Source organism: Malaya genurostris, chromosome 3 (genome assembly GCF_030247185.1).
Source record: "Malaya genurostris strain Urasoe2022 chromosome 3, Malgen_1.1, whole genome shotgun sequence".
Taxonomy (NCBI): domain Eukaryota; kingdom Metazoa; phylum Arthropoda; class Insecta; order Diptera; family Culicidae; genus Malaya; species Malaya genurostris.
In genome coordinates, this window is record NC_080572.1 from 142834721 (window position 1) to 142857853 (window position 23133).

Sequence of the window (23133 nt, forward strand, 5' to 3'; positions counted from 1 at the left end):
AGATATTTACTTAGAAACACGAAAGATTCCAGATCCCGACCGCATCGGTGGATGAGCTACGTTGTCGTTCAATCGGTCGCAATGTAAAGCAGTACGACAGCAATACTAACATAATATAACGCTGCCTACCTACCCGTGCTATAGGTAAAACGCGCCATAGACCCGAGAAGGATCCAAAGGATGCTAAGCGTCTGAAGCCAAGCAATGTACAGGTAAACGACCCTTTGCTGAGTAAAAAAAATACGCTGATCTGCCAGTTGATGTCGAGGAGGAACTGCAGAAGAAGGAAAAAATGCCGCCTTTCTACCTGAAGAGCTTCCCATCGAGTCTACGCTCGGATTTCCACATGCTGATCAGCAAATGACTACAGACAACAATCCGTTTATGTACTGAAGACTACAAAATAACTGTCCCGGCTTTGAACCACTACAAACCAGTGAAATGTTATCTGAAGCAAACAAAATGCGGAATACTTCACACACGATATTGCCGTTGTACTTCGAGGACTACCCGACATGATTGAAGCCGAACTAAAGCAGGCACTGTCGGAGGCTGGACTAAAGCCTGTGATGGTGTTTAAAATGAAACGACACAACACGGACAATCGAAAGTATCGAGATCAACTGTACCAGATTCATCTGGAGTAGGGCTCCATCACCATGAGTCAACTGAAAACGATCCAATCGTTGTTTCATATAATCATCGAATGGCAAAAGTATAAACCAGTACATCGGGATGTCACACAGTGCACGAACTGCTTGAACTACGGACATGGAGCGAGGAATTGACACATGAAAAGTCGGTGCCAAACCCTACAATACCAACAATTGTCTACTAGATGACATCGCAATAATATGTGTGAACTGTTACGGCGACCATCCATCTTCTGGCAAATCGTGTCCCAAACGTGCTGAGTTCACAAAAATTCGACAACAGGCGTCCTGTAAACAATCAACGCGTAAGAATGTTCCACAGAAGGATGAAGCTAATTTCCCTTGGCTCCCATCGAAAAGAGATATTCCAAATTTGCCACAAGCAATTCGAAAATGAGGCAGGAGCCGCCGCCACGGCCAATGGCGAGCGCTACCACGCCATGATTAGCGATTGATTCTTCCCGTTATTTGAAGAGAAAAACTTGGACATCATTTGGTACCAACAAGACGGTGCTCCGTGCCACACAGCCAACGCTACGATCGATCTTCTGCGCACAGTCTTCGAAGATCGAGTTATCAGTCGAAATTCGGATGTCATTTGGTCGCCTCGGAGCTGTGATTTGACGCCGTTAGACTATTATCTTTGGGGGGGCTGTCAAAGATAAGTGTTATGTGGACAAGCCAGAGACAATTCAAGCGTTGAAGGACAACATTCGTGCAGCCATAGCTGGAATAAAGCTGCGTACAATCGAAATGTACTAAAAAACTGGACCGACCGTATGGCCTACTGCAAGGCCAACCGAGGCGGCCATTCGATTGAAATTATATTCCACAATTAACCGCAAGGATTCTACTTTAATAAGAAAAAATAAATTTTGAAATCGGATGAACCGTTTGTGTTTTATTGCATGTTTACATGGCGGACTCTTTATATATATAAATATATATATATATATATATATATATATATATATATATATATATATATATATATTTATTAATTTTTTTACTCGTGTGCTGGAGAAAAATAATGTAATAATAAATTTCTCATTTACTCTTTAAATGTATTTTGTATCTGACGTTTTATCGTTATTTTTGTAGTGTGTGATTATGAAAAGAAGACAAGTCTGGTGCCACACAAACACACAAATTCAAATTGGATTTTCTTTGTCAATAGTTATTGGGAAATCATTAAAACATATATCGGATGATAAAACACAAAAATAAATGAATGAAATGAAACATTACAGTACACTCTATAATGATGCTAGAATGGTTAATGTTAAAGTTAAAGAAAGGTAAATTTTATCTTATTCTTTTGCAGGGCGCTCCATCAGTTTGGGTTCCAATCCGATCCTTCCAGTGCGTAACAATGCAATAACTCCTGGATTGCGCTACAAAAACATTGGAAAAAGTGGTCTAAGAGTATCTAACGTCGGTCTTGGCACATGGCCAATGTTTTCACCAGGAGTTTCAGAAGAACAAGCTGAATCGATTTTGCGCTTGGCTGTTGACAATGGCATTAACCTGTTTGATTTATCAGAAGCTCATTCAGGTTAGTTTAAACATTATAATAGCATGCTGAAGGAAGAAACCTCAAAAATTTATTTCTGGAATCACGACCAACAATGTGAAAAATACTAATCCGGTAAAACACGTGACGCAATACGCTGTGCATTATATATATTTGAAAAGATTGATGGGTGTCGGAGGCATAACTAGATGACGTGAATGCGAATAAATTTGACATGCATCATTCAAACTGAATCGATAATCGCACTCATTCGTGGATTGATTTGGTAAATTGTGCAAATATTTCTTCTTAGCTTACAGAAACGTAACGGTTTACCTAATTAAAATAGGACTTATTAACGACAAATATATTCTTCCGCATACTTGAAAACCTGGTTGAATACAACTAGGGATGTTTTTGCCTTTCTCATATAGAAAGGTTACCCAAGTAGCAAATGTAACTTATTGAAATTTCAAGAGGTTCTACAATTGTTTTGTAATTGGTTTTTTTATGTTATATATGTTCAAAAAGATTTTTAAATATATTTAAATCGGTTGTGCAACTTATACCTGTTAAGTTTTACGATAAAACCGAGAAAAATCACTATAGATCAATTTTAAGTATATCTAAAACAATTGTGCAGCAAATCACCAACTTGCCCACGTTGCACTAGTAGTTAGAGAATCTTCGCCAAAATAACTAAAACTATTGTTCAACTTATCAGACATTTTCCAAATGGCTGTCATAATTGTATCGGACATAATATACGTCGAAATTGCTATAAATCTCTTGTGGAAGAAAAATTAGCGAAATTATGCTCTCCGCAAGGAAAAAAAATGATGAGCCGAATTAAGAACCTCGCAGTAAAAACAATTTGGCTGCCGAGTCCGCATTGTCTTGACTACCTCATGAAATTTTAGGTCAGTGTGTGCTGTTTTCTTCATTTTTAGAAAAACAATTCGAAACTTGCAAATAAGTTGTACCAGGTTTATCTGCTTGAAATGAACGTAAAACTTGCCGACATAAGAATATTATCATAAAAGTTTCAGAAATACATCCTTACATACGTAATGAAAACAAAAATCAAATCAAATAATTTGTATTTGGTTTTCATCTCGCGAAAAAATGAACAGACCTGACATCACTTTTTAAAGATATTGAACGAAATGTTAAGTTAATCAATAGTTACTCTCATAGTTATAAAAGGTGATTTTTTTGAGGTTAGGATTTTCATGCATTAGTATTTGCTCAGATTTTTTGAGGTTATGATTTTCATGCATTATTATTTGCTCAGTATGCTCTGACATTTCATCATGAATAGACTTACTAACGAGCAACGCTTGCAAATCAGTGAATGGGCCCTAGAAAAGTTGGCAGAAAATCCGCTTTTTTATCGACAAATTTTGTTCAGCGATGAGGCTCATTTCTGGTTGAATGGCTACGTAAATAAGCAAAATTGCCGCATTTGGAGTGAAGAGCAACCAGAAGCCGTTCAAGAACTGCCCATGCATCCCGAAAAATGCACTGTTTGGTGTGGTTTGTACGCTGGTGGAATCATTGGACCGTATTTTTTCAAAGATGCTGTTGGACGCAACGTTACAGTGAATGGCGATCGCTATCGTTCGATGCTAACAAACTTTTTGTTGCCAAAAATGGAAGAACTGAACTTGGTTGACATGTGGTTTCAACAAGATGGCGCTACATGCCACACAGCTCGCGATTCTATGGCCATTTTGAGGGAAAACTTCGGAGAACAATTCATCTCAAGAAATGGACCGGTAAGTTGGCCACCAAGATCATGCGATTTGACGCCTTTAGACTATTTTTTGTGGGGCTACGTCAAGTCTAAAGTCTACAGAAATAAGCCAGTAACTATTCCAGCTTTGGAAGACAACATTTCCGAAGAAATTCGGGCTATTCCGGCCGAAATGCTCGAAAAAGTTGCCCAAAATTGGACTTTCCGAATGGACCACCTAAGACGCAGCCGCGGTCAACATTTAAATGAAATTATCTTCAAAAAGTAAATGTCATGTACCAATCTAACGTTTAAAATAAAGAACCGATGAGATTTTGCAAATTTTATGCGTTTTATTGTTTAAAAAAGTTCTCAAGCTCTTAAAAAATCACCCTGTATATTACCGCTTAAGCAACTTGTTTATGCAACTAAAGCACATGGGCTCACCAAAATAATACCTACAGTGTGTATCAGAAATGTCGGGTTACTAAGATGAATTACTAAACTGTATTGTTGTTTAAGTCAACTAGTTTGATGAAACTAAAAACAAAAATTTCTCTTTTCAATATTTACATGTTTATAATTCTATTTATTTAGGTAAAATAGATTATTACGTTGGGTGAACCATTTTCTTTTCAACGCACTGTTACCCTCGATGCCATATTGGAAAATATCGAAGAACAATTCATTTCAAGATTTTTCTGATTAATTAAAACATCAATATGATTAAAATCGTCTGAAAAGGTGTATGAATGTTTGATAACTTTCTTGTACATATTTTAAATATTCTCCCGATCATATTCATTGAAAAGAATATAATGTTATTTTCATAGAAATCGATGTGCAATCATCCAAACACGTACATTCAAAGGCGCCTGAGTACGAAGACATGTTGCAGTTCGTTGTCGATTTTCTATTTACTAAAACATTTTATCAATTCTACAATATGTAGTATTACCATTTATTTATGTGCAGAATATTTTTCATGTTTGTGTAACGAGTAGTTGTATTGAAAATCAAATGTGAAACATATTCATTAAAAATTATGTTTGCTATGTTTTTGTAAACATCAATTCAATTCTTGTTTACATTACATAGTAGTTTCCATTAGTTTCACAATTGTTTTTTCGCTGATTTAATTGCTGCATTTGTAATTGGATCGATGCATAAGTTTTTGTATCAGTTGCACAATAATTGTGAATGTTCGTGACAACGGAAGAACTTAAAGATATGTTGCACAACACAGAAAAATTGCGCTTTTTCCATAACACAACAGTTACTACAATAGTAATATGAACTAATTTGATAAATTGCACAATCTGTAGAAAAACACAGGACAGCAACTTAACGTGCTACTTGGGTATGCAATCACTAGTAAAAATGGTCATATACTAGTAAAAATGTGTCATATACCATTAGACTCAGTTCACCAAGCTGAGCAATGTCTGTATATGTATGTGTGTGTGTTTTTTATAGGAGGTGAAATCGCCGGATCATCAAGCTACCTGCACAAAGTGAACTTGGTATGTAGGAGTCGAACCCGAACTAAAACACCCCCTAAGCTTCGTTCCCCTTTTCCTGTCGGGACTACCATAAGGTATTACTTCGGCAGGGGGGGCTGTGCTAAAGCACCTCTTCTCAATCGCTCGTTACTGATGCATCTATCCTGCTGCTATTTGGTCCTCCCGCCATGTGCGCTGTAGCGTTGACACTATCTGAATTATTGCACTGTTGATACAGATGTTTTCGTCGCAGTATATTCTCTGGACAACATTATCTGAGTTTGTGTCGTACCCACTGATAGCAAGCATCCCGTTTCGAACCTCGGTGAATCTAGGACAGACGAAAAGTACGTACTCCGGTGTTTCATCAGTGTCTATGCACTCCGAGCAGAATGGGGAGTTTGCGTGACCGAACCAGTTAAGATACTTTCTGAAGCATCCGTGCTCTGATAGAAATTGAGTCAGATGGAAATTGACTTCTCCGTGTTTTCTTTCCACCATCTCCGAGTTCGACAGCCACCCTCGAGTCTCAAAGCCACCCTCGAGTATCAAAGCCACCTTCAGAGTGTATGAATTGTACGTTTTTCGCCAGAGATACTGCCTCTTCTTCTGATTCTACACTGTATAGCATATCATCAAGGTACGTTTCTTTACAAATTGCCTCAACTGCTTCCGGAAACTGGGTTTTAAATCCTTCTGCGTTTAGGTTTTTTACATACTGTGCGCTGCTAGGAGAGCAGCTTGCACCGAATGTCATTACCTGCATGACGTAAACCGTCGGAGTTTTTCCTGGTATTCCTTCATTCCAAATAAATCTTTGGCATTGCTGATCCTCGCTGTTGAATTGAACTTGATGAAACATCTCTCGGATGTCACCTGATATTGCTACACGATATTCGCGGAACCATTGCAGAACGTCCGGAAGTGGCGTGATCTGATCAGGTCCCTTCAATAGAAATGAGTTGAGAGAGATTTGGCCTACCTTGGCTGCAGCGTCCCATACAATCCTAAGCTTCCCCGGTTTGTTGAGGTTGACTCCCGGAAGATTCGGCAGATACCATGAGCGTTTCTTGTGCGAAATTTCTTCTTGCGCTGACAGCTGACGAATATATCTTTTCGTCTTATAGTCTTGAATTTTCTCATAAAGACTTTTTGCCAATTCTGGCTCACGTGCCATGCGCTTTTCTAGGCATTGATGACGCTTCAAAGCCATTTTTTTACTGTCTGGCAATCGAACATCATCATACCGCCACAAAAGACATGTCTCGTAACTTTTCTCTAGTGTCTTCGTACCTTATTTAAGCAACATAATCGCTCGCTCGTCGTCTTTAGGAAACAGAATCCTCCCATTATGCTGTATTCCGAGGCTGTCCAAAGCGAAATAGTTTTTAAAGGTCGAATGCAGCAGCTAACACTGGCAGATAGCTGTGAACATTATCTCGCTTAGTTGTTGCTGGTTTTATTCTACCGAACATGGCCCAAAACTTGTGGGGTGGTAGATCTAGACTTCGTACAGTGTGCACCTTCTGTAGACGAAATCGTTGAGCTGGGCTTTGCGCGCCGGCTATATCTACTGTACACTTTACTGAATCTTCTTCGTATCTACTTTGACCACCAGTCCAAGAGATACACAGAGGGATCTTTTCACCCTTGAGGTTTAATTCTTCCCACAAGCTGTGTTCCATCAATGTAGAAGTTGAAAGGCGTATGTGGTAATTGATTTCTCTTTTCCGTGTATGGTTACTCGGATGTACTTCAGGAGAACTCCTCCAAGAGAACAATGGTGAGTGTTGCAGGAAACGTCAAGCGAGGAGCTACTAGGATAACGTCCACCGTGCTTGCTGTCATCGTGCAGCAACGGGTGATGAAGAAAACTACATCCATTCTGATCGCACGGAACTCTCCGATCACAGGATCTAAAATGCTTAAACAGACATTTCCGACAGATCTTCTTCTCGTTCACCAACTCCCATCGCGCTTTCGGAGACAAGTTTAGGAAACCACTACATATATCGAGCCCTTCGCAGTCTTTGGCACAAGCCATGCATGCTTTGCGATTCTGCTCCAGCGGCTTTTTCAAGTGTTAATGGACAAAGGTTTCATCTTTTTGGGTTTTCTTTTCGATCCTTTGCGGTTTGGACCATCCTTGTGGTCAAATAACTCCACTTAAAACTTCTACCATTTGCCCTAGCCACTCGTTGAACTCTAGCAGCGTATTTCCACCTCTCTCCCTCCGATAAAACGCCCAGTCCATTTTTAAAGTTGAGGGTAAAATGTTAACTAACCCTTGTAGCAACCGGACGTTGTATAACCGTTCATCCATCTGACACACCTGGATCATGAAGCGTTGTACGTATCAAAAATGAAGAAATTTGTGCGAAAAGGTGGACATTACACAGATAAATATCTGAAATAGTTAGAGAGCCCCTCGTACTAGCAACTGAGTATAGTGGTAGAGATACTCTCGCGAGTTCTACACTTCTCTTAATTTGCCCAAAGACTCGTGAAGATTAAGTGAGTTCTAGGTTGAGTACTCTGCGCCGCATAGAGGTTCATTCGTGCGTGCTGGAAAAAAATATGATCGATTCAAATATGGTTTGCGAGGTGGACGCGGCGGTAGTATTCATTCGTGCTTGCCTGGGTAGCATGTTGGATGGGAGTAAGGTTTGGAGGGTTGATGCGGCGCTGACACCTTCATGTAAAGTGAAACCGGTATTCAGCGTATAAGTACGATGAGAGGGAAAGGTAGATCAAACTATACGATGAGAGGGAAAGGTATTTAAACTGTGCTTCTTGGGTAAAGACAATGCTCTCGATGTAGATCAAAACGGCTTTGTGTGTGGGATAGAGGGACGGCTACGGTATAAAATTGGTTGACGGAAATTATTCACTTCGTGAAGTAATCAACTGTTTCCGGTACCGAAGATTTTTCTGATGCCTAGACTGAGGATTCCACAGTTCTGGTCGTTCACTTTGTGCTGGTTCGTGGAAGAGGCAGGAGTTAATCGCGAATTATTAGCGCCGCGGCGTGAGATTAAAGGTAGCTGATGAAACAGCGTGAGATTCTGTAGTCAGTAATATTAAATAAATTTCCCTTCCCTCGTGTAGTTATTGGTGGCCAACAGAAGTTATACGGGGACAGTCGAGTCGTTTGGAACCGGTTCCGATTTACCAAGCAACCCGCCTTTCGAGAGAGGGTCTTAATAGCTGGCAAAACCACCTTGGTGGATGATCTCCTTCGGGAGTGGCGCATAAATCATCCATTTTCCATTCGAACGATTCCGATTCCGACATCCCCTGGTTACAATTTGGCGCCCAACGTAGGGCCCAATATATTTTCATAGAGGGGGTATTTCTTTAATTTCGGGTAAAGGAAGATTTCGTTTTATGGAAACAGTAAAATTCTCTCATGTTAAATAATGACGTAACTATCGGCCACCTTTTAACATACGATTCGAGGTTCCACGGCTCGCAGGAAAAATTATGGAGTTAAAAAGAATTCTAAGTAGGAAGGGAATCAAGCCTAGCACCGAATCTAAATTGTTGCACTACTACTATCGAGCAAAAAGGTGTACCGTGGAAAACGACATGGAAAAAAGTTTAAGAAGAGGCATAGTGAGACAAATTGAGGAGTTGATGAAGGAGTACAAGGTCGGTCCACCGGTATCATCAGCAATAGAGCGTATTAACGAACTTATCGGGAAAATAGAACAGGTGAATAGTTCAACTCCGAACCGACAGTATGCAGAGGCTCATGCGTTGAATTACTCGGTTGTGCCAACAACGACGGAGATACCAATCAGGAATACTGGTGCAATTCCCAAGGCAACATGAATTAGCAACGAGCGTCTGGAACAAGAGAACAACAGTCTACGACGTAAAGTAGAAGAGTTGGAACAAATGGTGAGAGATGTCGTTGCAAATATTTCGACGAAAGAGGAAAGGGTTAATTCAAAGTAGCGGGACCCGATGCGACGGAATAGAAATGGTGCTTCAGATCGAGGGTTAAGAAACGCCAGTATTTCGATTTCGCTCTCGGAGGAGAGTTCGTCGAAAGAAAGTACTCAACGGGGGTGGCGGAGAAGGATCAATTGTCAAGACACACCACGTCCCCAACGACGAGAATCCTCTAGTGACTATACGGACGAGATCCAGCACACAAATAGCAACCTACGCGACACAGTTCGTGCTGGCATCTCATCAGACACAGTCGACAATTGCTTACGGTCGAGACGATAGAAACAAAGACAATACAGTGTAGTGAACAATAGAGTGTACGAAATGGGCAAATACGATTTAACAAAGCCTGAAACGTGGCCTACAAGGCCAAATTGAATTTGTATTGATTTCAGGCGCTGCAAAGTTAGACCAGCAGCAACCGAAATTGAAATCTTGCTTAAGGAACGAATGCATCTAAACGTTACTGATGTAAGTGAGATTCAATTCAACAAGGCGTCTAACTGTGTGTACATTATGTTCAAACGTGAAAAAGATGCAATTGCATTTGCTTCGGTTAATAACGGGGTGTAAAACGCTGATTACGTATGAAAATCAACTGGTTATATGTCAGTTTTGTGAACAACCTGCACACTACGGCAAACCTTGCACTAATACTGCAAAAAGGACATCTTCAAACAAAAATAAGGACAACCGCCCAACAACGGAAACTAGTGAGCGCAATACTCCTGTTGTACCATCAAACCCACCAGCAACTGCAATTAATGCAAGGCGCGTCTACAGCAACTAACAACCAACCCTAGAATGCGAATTACAAGGAAAACGAAGAAAAAACGGAAACCAACAACGATACCATCAATGCGGCAATGGAGGACGAGACGAGTCACGAACAACGTGCCCCTCACTCAACGCAAGATAAATTTAGAAGCTCCTCTCCTCCTAGAAAAAGGGTGACAACGAGATCCAACGGTAAAAAAATTATTTTATCTGATAAAAACATGGCTCATTCGGCTACATCAAGCTTGTACGCAAATTGGCCTGAATAAAAAAAATTTTATAAAAAAAACTACGCGACGATCGAAGGCAGCATGTAAACCGAGCGGATTTTTGGCCCAGGGTACGAGGACAACGACATCGAGATGAAACTGCGGTTCACAGGGGAATCAGCATTGAAAACTTTCTCTACAAACTTAAAAAGATGGTGGAGCGTGAATGGGTATCAGAAAGGCAGTTATTAAGAGATGTACATCTGCTATTGGACGGCCCAGCGTCAGATTGGTTTTTCACGTTGTTGATGAGTTTGAAGATTGGTGGACATTCGAGAGGCTTATAACATACCGTTTTTATAACCCAAATCAGAACCAGGGAATTCGTCAAAGAATACATTTTATGATAAAATATTCAGTTGTGTGACATAATCTCAAATAATTAAAAATTAAACTTTTCTGAAACGTTTGGTATAAACGAGTATTAAAGAGGATAATTCTTAAAGCGCATTTGCCTTGCTCGTATTTTTGAAGCTCATAGCTCAGTGATCTGTGAAAGGATTTATATAATCTAACTACCAATAGAATCGAAATTTTTCAACTTTAGTGTTAACTTAAGTACACTATTGAAAAACCTGTCTCATTTGACCCATGTTAACACCAGCCAATCAGAACGCGTTCTGAGGAAGAGAACAAAATATCTGCTGCTGTACAACAAATCGTTGGAGAAAAATGTTCCGAAAAGTGTTGAATATGGTAGTGAGTTCTACAATTTGGTCCTTCTGAACGGCAGGAATGAATCCCGTACAGCATCCGGATAGTTTCTTTCAATGAAATGCAAACCCGAAATGAAATAATCGAAATTAAAATTCTATATGCTGCTATTTTTATAGCCGTTAGGACCGTCCATTAGTGAAAAAGCTACAAACGAAATCAGGTAAGAACAAATCACTCAACAAAAATTGGATCAGTTTGGATTCTATCACCACTGCGAGCAGATCTATTTTATGTCATTTGCAAAGCTAGTTTCGCTTCCGACAAGAGCGATTACGTCACAGCTGCCAGTCATTTGCATTGGTGAAAAAGCAACGGTGGAGAGCATAACACAAAATCAGCCGTTCTAATGGCTCTAAAAGTTTTCTAAAAAACTATAAGGATTTATTGTTCGCAAATCGAAGGGAAATATCCTCAGTTTAGTGCAAATCTAGAACAGTTTGGTTATATTTGTGCACTTTTCGCTGTGCGAAATTCACAGTAATCGAGATCAAGTGAAGCCATCTTTGTTTTTGCGAAAAATGTGGAAAAGGGGAATGCTTGCATAATTCATACAATTGATCAACTAATTGATATTCGGAAGTGTTAAGGAACATGTCAGTTGTTTTCGTATTCACGACATCCAGTTATGTCTCTGACATTACCCACCAACCTTTTTTGTTATGGATGTGGTAGACTGGGAAGGAAAATTAGGTGTGGTAGACTGGGAAGGAAAATTAGGGCTGGGTCCGGTTACATACGCACAGACTCGGGAAACTAACACAGGGGTGCAAGGATAGGAACCCGCGCATTCCTGCTAACGGAAAGGTGCAACAGCCCTAATTTTATCATAGATCAAGATCAGGCCGAAATCATATCATATCTTACAAAACCATATTTCACTATACCTTAGCTAGTACAGAAAGTATATCAGTAAAGTTATTCCAGTGCTCACGGCTGCCTATATTCACATAATGCATCAGTCATAAAAACTGTACCACTGAGTGAGGAAAACATGTTCAGACAAGTCAATTGATTATGTACACAAGCGACGCGATCGCACGGCAATCTATTTATTTATTTATTTATTTATTTCGTCAAGCAAATGTAGACTACATATAAATTGTTTACAATGTTCACTTACATACTACGCATTATTTCTACGACAAAGCTGAGATTTGATTTGATTTTTTGACATAGTAAGGTCAAGATGTTTGCAGTATTGATTGTAATGGCGCACTATTCGATTGACTGGACTGTATTTTGCATAATTTGTTCTAGCTTGTTTTTCTAAAAATAATTTCCTGGAACGTAATTGACGGCTAGGTATATAAAAATTTAATTGCGATAATAATGGAGCTGATTGAATGCGTTGAGAAATAATGTCGCTGATAAAATAAAGCATTGCAAAGTCGCGGCGTTCTTTAAGTGTTTGTATATTGAAGAGCATGCAGCGTGCTTCATATGATGGTAGAGGAAATGCTGTCCAGTTTAATTTACGAAGTGCATATAAAAGAAATTGTTTTTGAATAGATTCGATGGGTTCTTTGTGAATAATATTGTATGGATTCCATACTAGGCTGCAATATTCCAAAATAGTTCTGAAATATGTAGTGTATAATAATTTTATTGTGTATGGGTCCTGAAAGTTATGACTGAAGCGTTTAATAAAGCCCAGCATGCTATTAGCTTTATTGATTATGGTATTGTAGTGTTCCACAAATGTGAGCTTGGAGTCTAAGATTACGCCTAAATCTCTTACAATTTTACATTTTTCTACAAGTTGATTTCCTAGATGTATGTTTATAGGTATAGTTTCATTTTTCCTACTGAAAGTTATTGAGTTACATTTTTTTACATTGAGTTGCAGTAGACTTTTGCAGCACCAAATGTGGAATAGATTGATTTCGTTCTGGAATATTACAGCGTCGTTGATATTTTTAATTTCCATGAAGAGTTTCATGTCGTCTACATATATAAGCACTTTCAGATTTTTGAGTATGAAGGAAATGTCGTTTATATGTAAAATGAAAAGGAGAGGCCCTAAGTGAGAACCCTGAGGTACGCCAGAAGTTACATTAATTGGTTCAGACAGAATGTTTTGGAAGCGGACTACCTGTACACGATTCGTTAAATATGATTTGAGCCATTCCAGAAGAGTATGTTTTATGCCATATTTTTGTAGTTTGTGTAGAAGTAATGGTATGTCAATACGGTCGAAGGCATTGCTAAAGTCAGTGTAAAGAGTTTCTACGTAGTTTCCGGCGTCCATTGCATTCAGAGTGAATGTCATAAATTCTAAGAGATTTGTTGTTGTTGAGCGGCCTTTAAAAAACCATGTTGTTTGTTTGTTATTACATTTTTAAGTTGATGAAAAAGTTTTTCATTTACATTTTTTTCAAATAATTTTTGAATGCATGAGATAATGGCTATTCCACGGTAGTTCCGAATGTTAGATTTTGCACCAGATTTAAATATTGGTACAAGAAAGGAAGATTTCCATGCTTTAGGAAAAGTACATTTATTAAGTGATAGGTTAAAAAGTAGTTGTAGTGGTAGTGTAAGTTCTTCAGCAAGATTTTTTAAAAATATTGGTGGTATACTGTCAGGTCCAGGCCCTTTTGAGGCGTCTAAGTTTTTCAGTGCTGTCGAAATGTCATGTTCTGATAGATAGTTTACAGAGATGGAGTTGGAAAATGCAGGTATGAAAGAGAAGTATTCACGGTCACGGTCAGTTTCTGAATAAGATGTATATACTTCTTGGAAAAAATTTGCAAAGTGATTGCAGATTTCTGTACTATTTTTCCCTACATGTTCGTCGAGGTGCATTTGAGATGGAAAATTGTTGCTTTTTAGTTTAGTTTTTGTGTAGTTAAAAAAGTTCTTAGGGCAAGTCTTTATTTCGTTTTCAATTTTGCGGTTATATTCTTCATGTGCTGTGTTAATGGCTATTTTGTTCTTCTCCCAATATTGAGACTTTGGCCCATACATGCTCAAATTCTTTATATTTAGGAGTAATAATTTCTTCAGAAGTAAAGCAAGAGTTTATGGCTATGAGGACTCCACCTCCAGATTTTTTCTGACAGAGAGATAAATTTCGGTCGTGCCGCAATACGTTAAAATTATTTCCAAAAACTTCCTCGCTTCTAACACTTTCATCCCAGCTGCTTTCAGTTCCAAGGATTACGTCGAAAGAGGAGGTTATTAAATTTTGATGAATTTCTTTCATTTTGGCCGGGCTTTTCAAAGCGCTTCAGCGTTGTATCAACGTCCAGATACATCCAACAAGAACATTTAGAGCAACGAGGATCAACACGGCAGTGCAACAGAGATAGATAACAATTTCAAGGTAGAAGTTTTTTTTCCTTTTGATTGAGTAGTGTGTAGTGTTGGTTTCATTTTTTATTTTAAAGTTTGATTAAAAATTTTAATGTGATGGATGAATCCATGGACGTAAATCCTAGCATGAATGCTATACACCCACGAACGAAAAAATATCAGGAGAGCTCTTCTGGGCCTTGGATGGTTTTTTTTAGACGTAAATCGAAGCCATTAAACATTTTACAAATTTCTAAAGGTTTGACATCACGATTCTCCTCAATCAAAGAGATCATAAAAGTAAATGATGATAAAATTCGTGTTGTAGTAAATAATTTGAAACCAGCGAATGATATTGTCTCTTCGGAATATTTCACTAGAGAGTATAAATTTTACATACCCTCCAAAGATGTCGAAATTGACGGTGTTGTTACCGAAGCGAGTCTTTCGGTAGATGATTTACTCAAGCATGGTCGTTTCAAGAACTCTATGCTTGATGGTGTGAGAATACTGGAGTGCAAACAACTGTACTCAGTAGTTCATGAAGAGGGAAAAAAAAGTTTATCGCCCATCAGACTCGTTTCGAGTGACATTTGCCGGGTCTGCGTTGCCGTTCCATGTCTATGTCGATAAAATTCGCCTCTCTGTTCGGCGTTTTGTTCCAAATGTAATGAGTTGTACAAACTGCAAAAAATTCGGCCACACAGCTACTTACTGTAGTAATAAACCAAAATGTATTAAGTGTGAAGGGCCTCATAAAGATAATGATTGCAACAAGGAAATTGAAAAATGTATTTATTGTGGGGATAGTCCTCATGATGATATTTCAGTATGCACTGCATTTAAAGTGCACAAAGACAAAATTAAGCTTTCTTTAAAAGCACGGTCTAAGCGCACATATGCAGAAATGTCATTGATGTCCCCCCTTTGGAAACCGAAAACGGGTTTTCAAATCTAGAATAACCAGAGGACTCTGACGAAAATAGTGAAGGTCTTCCTCCAAATTACCAAAAAAGTCACCTAAAATTTCATCTTCAAAAAAAGATCCCCGTGTTAAAAAGAAAAGTCAAAACCAAAGACTGTGCCACCTGCTTTGTCAAATTCACAAACCAATCCAGGATCTAGCACAGAAAAAGATAATAATCCAGTGGACTCCATCACGCCTGCTAATAAGATGTGAGGTGCTGAATCCCATGGTAATTAATAATTACGAACGACTTCGATCACAAACAAAATTCATGACAGTATATTTCAACCATATGTCACAGGAAATCAACCCATCAAGATATATTCCTATCCGTGTCAGCATCCTGAGTACCCCTGACTCAACTTTATTTTTCGATACATTCATGCAGCGCGAAGTGCGTGGAATCCCGGATCATCTACACTCGACGGAAATCCCAAAAATATTTTCAAGTAAGTTCAGGCATATTGACTCTGAGAAAATGTTTTACACGGACGGATCGCGAATTGAAGAAGCGACAGGGTTTGGTATGTTCAACAATAATGTTTCGGCCTAATTTAGGCTTCAAGAACCTGCATCTGTTTATATAGCAGAGCTAGCAGCAGTTCATTGTAGTTTGAGTGTAATCGTCACAATATCTCCAAACCATTATTTCCTCTTCACAGATAGTCTGAGTGCAATTGAAGCCATTCACTCAAACATGACTGGCAAGACTGAACCGTTTTTCCTGGACAAAATAAAATAGTGCCAGAACGACATATTGAACAATAATTATCTAATCACTATAGTCTGGGTCCCGGCTCATTGCTCCATTCCTGGCAATGAAAGAGCCGATATTTTAGCCAAACGTGGTGCTATTGAGGGTGAAATTTATGAGAGACCGATTGCTTTCAACGAATTCTATAGCTCGTCTCGCCAAAGAACACCAGCTGGCAAGCTTCTTGGGATAAAGATGATAAAGATGGGTCGGTGGATGCACTCAATTATTCCTAAAATATCGTCAAAGGCATGGTTCAGGGGACTGGATGTGAGTAGGGATTTCATTCGTGTGATGTCCAGACTCATGTCCAATCACTACTCGTTAGACAGACTCATGTCCAATCACTACACGTTAGGACATGCGTGGAGTATTGTGATGTCAGATCTCAACTAATAAATTCTTTGTGTACCTAAGGTTGACTATCCAATATCCCAGTTCGAGACATTCTTGCTTGTCGTGACCTTTTATACATGAAACTTATTTATCATTTCATAAAGATAATTGGAGTTTCAATTTAATAAAGGCCCCTTTTAAGACTTAGTTCTGATTCCAGCTGCGTCCATGAGTTCAACCAATAGCTAAATTAGAATAAAAATTATGTAATGATACAAACAAACTCGAAACAGTTCATGAAATTATCAACAAAATGTCTGAAAATAACAGCTTTTTTTATAATTTATAGAAGTAAATCGTTTGGTTCAAATAATATTTCCGAGTAGATTTCATAATTAATGACGAGTTACCTAAGATAATATTTAAGTAATAAGAGGAATATGTTTTAATAAATTCAAATCGTTGTGACTATGTTAGAATTAAATTAGGATAATAATTTTATGTAAAAGTGATGCTACGGCGAAGAAAAACTTATGTAAACTGCCATAAGAAATAAACGTATTTATGAAAAAAAAAACTTCCCTACAGCATAGAATCCTGTGCCTGACCTAACTAATATCAGGAATTAAGACAAAAAAGCAAAGTTAAACTGTTGGAAGTGATTAGCGTAGATTAGTTAGGTCAGGCACAGGATTATATGCTGTAGGGAAGTTTTTTTTTCATGAATACGTTTATTTCTTATGGCAGTTTACATAAGTTTTTCTTCGCCGTAGCATCACTTTTACATAAAATTCTTATCATAATTTAATTCTAACATAGTCACAACGATTTGAATTTATTAAAACATATTCCTCTTATTACTTAAATATTATCTTAGGGAACTCGTCATTAACTATGAAATCTACTCGGAAATATTATTTGAACCAAACGATTAACTTCTATAAATTATAAAATAAGCTGTTATTTTCAGACATTTTGTTGATAATTTCATGAACTGTTTCGAGTTTGTTTGTATCATTACATAATTTTTAATTCTAATTTAGCTATTGGTTTAACTCATGGACGTAGTTGGAATCAGAACTAAGTCATAAAAGGGGCCTTTATTAAATTGAAACTCCAATTATCTTTATGAACAACTACACCAACAACAGCAAACACGACAACAACAACAACAACAACAACAACAACAACAACAACAACAACAACAACAGCAACAACAACAACAACAACGACAATAATGTGCACTACAACAGCAACTTGAACACTAATAGTAACAATACCTGCCACAACAATAACAATAATGTGTCATTACAATATACCTTACCCTTGGACAAAGACTTACTAGCAGCTGCACGGGTTCAATTCTCCGGGAATCCAAGTGAAGATATTGCCTCAAAATTCATAAATTTTCAAAAAGGTGAAACAATCAACCCTTACAAAGGAACAAGAAGTATTCAAAACAACACTACTCCGGTCTTAGGAAGTAATGACATCGAAGCTGCACCATCCACTAACTATGTGAATACATCTTCAATATCACAGAACATAAATACGTCTGCAATATCACAGGACATGAATACAGACAGCCAATTCGAAATTGATCCAATGCGTCCTCCCATTGTACGTCTTACTTCACAATCTGTAAATGGCGACGAACGCTTCTTGAAAGCAAGACTTCGTGACCCGAAAATAATGCACGTCGTCCGTCTGTATTTGTCGTACATGAAAAATCAACAACCTACAGTATGCATCGAGGGTATGACACCAACTAGTATAAAAATGCTATTAGCATCAGAAGGCCTTCCAACAACACCTGACCACCTCCTACGAATCTTCATCGAAGTGCATCAGGAATATGGAATGAAACCTAAGGAAGCGCTGGCCGACCTGGACTCTTATGGGAAATTTTTGACAAGTGAACGTATCCGCCGACTCCAACTAATCCGGGAAGCCGAACATAATTTTACAAGGCCGAATTTTTGGAAATAACGACGCCCTTTGACGAAGGAATAGAAACAGGAATTAGTAATGTAAGTATTCCAGAATTCTCAAAAACTTCTTCGCTTCATAGACAAAATGTGACTGAAATTTTGGACTATTGCCAAAATTTCAACCGCATGAAAAGCCCGGCCAAAATGAAAGAAATTCATCAAAATTTAATAACCTCCTCTTTCGACGTAATCCTTGGAACTGAAAGCCTGTAGCGATAAAATACGATGTGATGCTACTGCTACCTGACATCCAGCACCACACGATTTCCGATTCTCTTTTATTTTCACCAGCTGCAACCAGCGCAGGTCACCGGTGTATACCTGCGTGTTGTATGGCAATGGAAAGACCGAGTTGTCTTGTCTCCTTCTTCCTTGTGCTCCGCACCGATATGCTTCTGCACCGAAGTGCCTTCGCACCGGTGTGCCTTTGCACTCTCCTGCTTCTATGTGTCTTTGCACTCTCCTTCTTCGATGTGTCTTTGCACTCTCCTGCTCAGCACTTGTGGCTGTATATTGTAGCCTGGGTAGAGCTTGAGAAACGCCCTTTGTTGTTTCCTTCACCAGCTTGGCCCAGCACTAGGGCTCTCTTATGCAGCACGACTATACGTTTTAACGGCTGCTGACAACAGGTCTCTACCTGTAGTTCAACCGTTGTCGTATTTAACGCGTGTAAACTAACCAGCGTTATCAAACTGTACGCTTCTATACACAACCTTCTCGGCTATAAGTGAATGATGATGTAGGGAAGTTAGTGCGTTGTATTGTAAAATCTATTAAAAGAAGTAAATATAAGTGCGGTTTACGGGTTGGAAGAAAACGTCTCGAAACTTTGTTCATTGAAAGAAATACCCCTCTCGCCGCTCGGGTACGTCGTACATTTGAAATAAAAATAAGTGCGGTTTGTCGATTTTAACAGAAAAAGAGAGTAAAATTCGTTAGTGGAAAGAAATACCCCTCTCGCCGCTCGGGTACGTCGTACAAAGGTTCCTGCTTTTTTTATCCTTTGCAGAAAATTCATCACATCAAACTAAATACACCCCGCACATAAAAGGTGCACATTTTCGAAACAGAAACAGAGGCATTACTCGACTCTGGAGCAGAAATAAGAGTAATAAATTCCTTAGATGTGGTCAAGAAATACGGTCTAAAGATGCATCCAGCATCAATTAGAGTCAGTACGGCATACGGAATCGAATATCATTGCCTAGGAAATCTAAATATACCCTACACGTATAAGAATATTACTAAAATAGTACCAACCATAATCGTACCCCAGATGACGCAAAAATTAATTTTAGGGCGGACATCAGAATAGAACCAATGATTGATATCGGAAATTGTCCGGAAAGGATTAACATGATACGCGTCTCAGAAGACTCACACATCGGTTTCCGTGTTGAACCGACGTCTCTTGAGGTACCCGTAATTAAGCAAGACGTAGAAGATGAAACTTTAGACAATCCTGCCTTCGACATTCCAGAAGAGCCCAATGTGGAAGAGATAGAAACAGAACACGAGCTGGCTAGTGTAGAGCGCCAAGAACTGATGGAAACGATTAAACAGTTCGCGTTTACATCACCCAGAAGACTGGGTCGAACGAGCCTAATCAAACATGAGATCGTTTTGAAACAGAAAGTGAAACCACGGAATCAGCCGATCTACAAATGTTCTCCGTACATCCAGAAAGAGATCGACACGGAAATCGAAAGATATAAACAACTAAACGCTATCGAGGAGTGCTATAGCGAATGGACAAACCCAATAGTACCAGTAAGGAAATCCAATGGAAAGCTTCGTATATGCTTGGACTCACGGAGAATAAATGCCATGCCAAGTTCTGCAAGAAACAAGTGCGGTGTTTGGGGTATCTGTTAACCGAACACGGAATAGCCATTGACTCGTCACGAATTCAACCAATCCTCGACTATGCTAGGCCAAAGTCCGTGAAAGACATCAGACGTCTGATGGGTCTTGCTGGATTTTACCAGAGAGTTATTCCCCAGTACAGTAGAATAACGATAACCGATAACCGATAACCGATCTCTTAAAGAAGGGAAAGAAAAAACTTGGTCTGAGGAAGCGGAGAAAGCATTCAACGAATTGAAAAAGGTGCTGACGTCAGCGCCCAATTTAGCTCATTTCCCCGCAACAAAAATATGCGGCGGTAGAGAAGGAATGCTGAGGGGTGCTGTTAGCCTTGGACCATTTTCGACATTACATCGAAGGAACCCACGTGAAAGTAATCACTGACGCTAGAAGCTTACTCTGGCTGTTCAGAATTAGTGCAGACTCAGGAAACGCGAAGCTTATCAGATGGGCACTTCGCATCCTATTGTACGATATCGAACTAGAGTATCGCAAGGGCAAGCAAAATATAACGGCAGACTGCCTGTCAAGGTCACTAGAGCCCATTTCAGTAGCGCTGCTAGACCCCATGTATGACGAGTTTGTGAATAAGATTCTGGCCGACCCAACACAGTTCATGGAATATCGTGTGAATGATGGGGAAATCTTTAAATATTGTAAACGACCTAATCGATAAGCTGACCCGCGATTCGTCTGGAAACGATTTCCCCCGTAGGCGGAACGGGACAACATCATTCAAACCGAGAATAATAAAGCACACTTTGGGGCAGAAAAGCGTTATCGGCCATTAAGGAACGGTATGTGTGGCCAAGGATGAATGAACTGGTTAAAAAATTTTGTAGAGAATGCATGAAGTGTCAAACCAGCAAGGCCGGAAACATAAACGTCACACCGCCGATGGGGACTCAGAAAGTGGTAGAGTACCCATGGCAATTCGTAACCCTGGACTTTGTAGGACCATTGCCAGTGTCGGACAAAGGTCGTAGCACATGTCTTCTAGTAGAGACAGACGTCTTCAGTAAATTTGTACTGGTGCAACCATTTAGAGAAGCAAAGGCAGAACCATGAGTAGAGTTAGTGGAAAACATGATCTTCAGATTGTTTGGAGTACCCGAAATAATGTTGACGGATAACGGTTCCCAGTTTATATCCAAATCATTCAAGGATCTTCTGGAGAGCTATCATTTGAGCCATTGGTTTACGCCGGCCTATCTTCCGCAAGTCAACTATACGGAGCGAGTTAACTGGGTCATTACCAATTGGATCCGCGCTACACTAAAAAAATCATAAAAACTGGACAAACGATATCCAGGAAATAGCAAATGCAATTCGTAACGCCGTCCATAATTCCACTAAATACAGCCCTTACTTTATAGTTTTCGGGCGCAATCAAATTTCAGACGGTAGGGAGTATGCGACTATTCACTCAAACGAAGGAACAATACCGATCTTGTAAACCGGAATGATCTCTTCGAACAAGTAAAACAGAATCTGGCAGATGCTTATAAACGACATGCCAAAACTTACAACTTGCGATCCAATGTAGATTGCCCGAAGTATAGTGCTAAGGAAAAGGTACTGAAGAAAACGTTCTTCCTCTCAGACAAAGGTAGAGCATTCTGCAAAAAATTAGCACCAAAATTTGAGCCTCGTGTCGTACGAAAGGTACTAGGTGCAAACACTTACGAGTTGGAAGATAACACGGGGAAAAGAATTTTTGTCTTCTTTGCTAACCAACTAAAGAAGATGCATTGTCCTGTATCGACATAGATAAATAGAAGGTTTGCAAGCAATGTATCTCTACGAAGAAACCAGTACAGAATAAAACACCCGTGGTGTTGATAGGTAACCTCGATAATAAATAGCAAAGAAACCCTGTATGTGAAGCATAACAGTTGGTTTTACTGCCGTTAATTAGAAGATTTATAATAAGTCTGTTAGTACATTGCAGGCTTTGATGGCAATTCCATACTATTGGGTCAGTAAAAGTCACGTTGGTGATTGGAAAAACTCATTACAGAGTTAGATTTTATATAGTAAAAGATTTGTGTGTGTTCCTGGAATCATTGGAGCAGAGATTTTAAAGATATACACAATTTATGTCACTCAGAATTTCGAGTACATATGCCTAAGTGTACCAAACGAGCACAATAATGTAACAAATATACCAGTAACAGGAAAAGAAAAGGTACACGCAACTGAGCATCATGGGATCCGTTCTACAGATAAGATTCTACGCATCATGGGATGCGTTCTACAGACAATGAGTACAACATTGAAATATTAACTTGCATGAATAATGGAATAAATAACGAAGTAAATGATAATAATGAGAAGCCAAAGATGTTTTCAAACAGTGCAACTAAAGCAATTAATAATTGTGAAATGAAAAAATCCACAAGTAGAGAGAGGATAATCAAGAAACATTTTAAAACTGATGTAGAGGAAGACAAAAATAAAGTAATAATCGTAAATGCTGAAGTCTTGGAGGGCAGTTTATCAAAGCATAATAAATATGAAATGAACCAAAAAGTTAAAAAATAATGAAATTAACGCACTGTATCAGAACAACTATGATATATACAATAACGACGATCGTTCAGATGGTATGCTCACAGACTAACAGACAGGACACTCAAATTAGATTCTTCAATCATTTTAACGGTCATTTCGAATATTCCTTTATTTGGGACAGTACTCACATGTGTCATGATGGCGCCACGTTATCCTATCAAAAACATCCTGTCTGTCATCTAGACTGTGTTTATTTTTTTCATTTACCAACAGAGTTGCCATTCATAC

General features: G+C 38.9%; 1 protein-coding gene across 15 annotated transcripts in view; it reads left to right on the forward strand.

Moving 5' to 3' along the window:
* LOC131437703 (voltage-gated potassium channel subunit beta-2) overlaps positions 1-23133 on the forward strand; it is a 565459-nt gene that overhangs the window by 333877 nt on the left and 208449 nt on the right. For all 15 annotated transcript variants that reach the window (XR_009230813.1, XM_058607211.1, XM_058607208.1 and 12 more), the window contains one exon: positions 1978-2208. Coding sequence is in view for 14 of the 15 variants with exons in the window: in XM_058607211.1 (XP_058463194.1) it covers positions 1978-2208 (231 nt within the window). In the remaining variant the exon portion in view is untranslated. The remainder of the gene's footprint in view (positions 1-1977; positions 2209-23133) is intronic.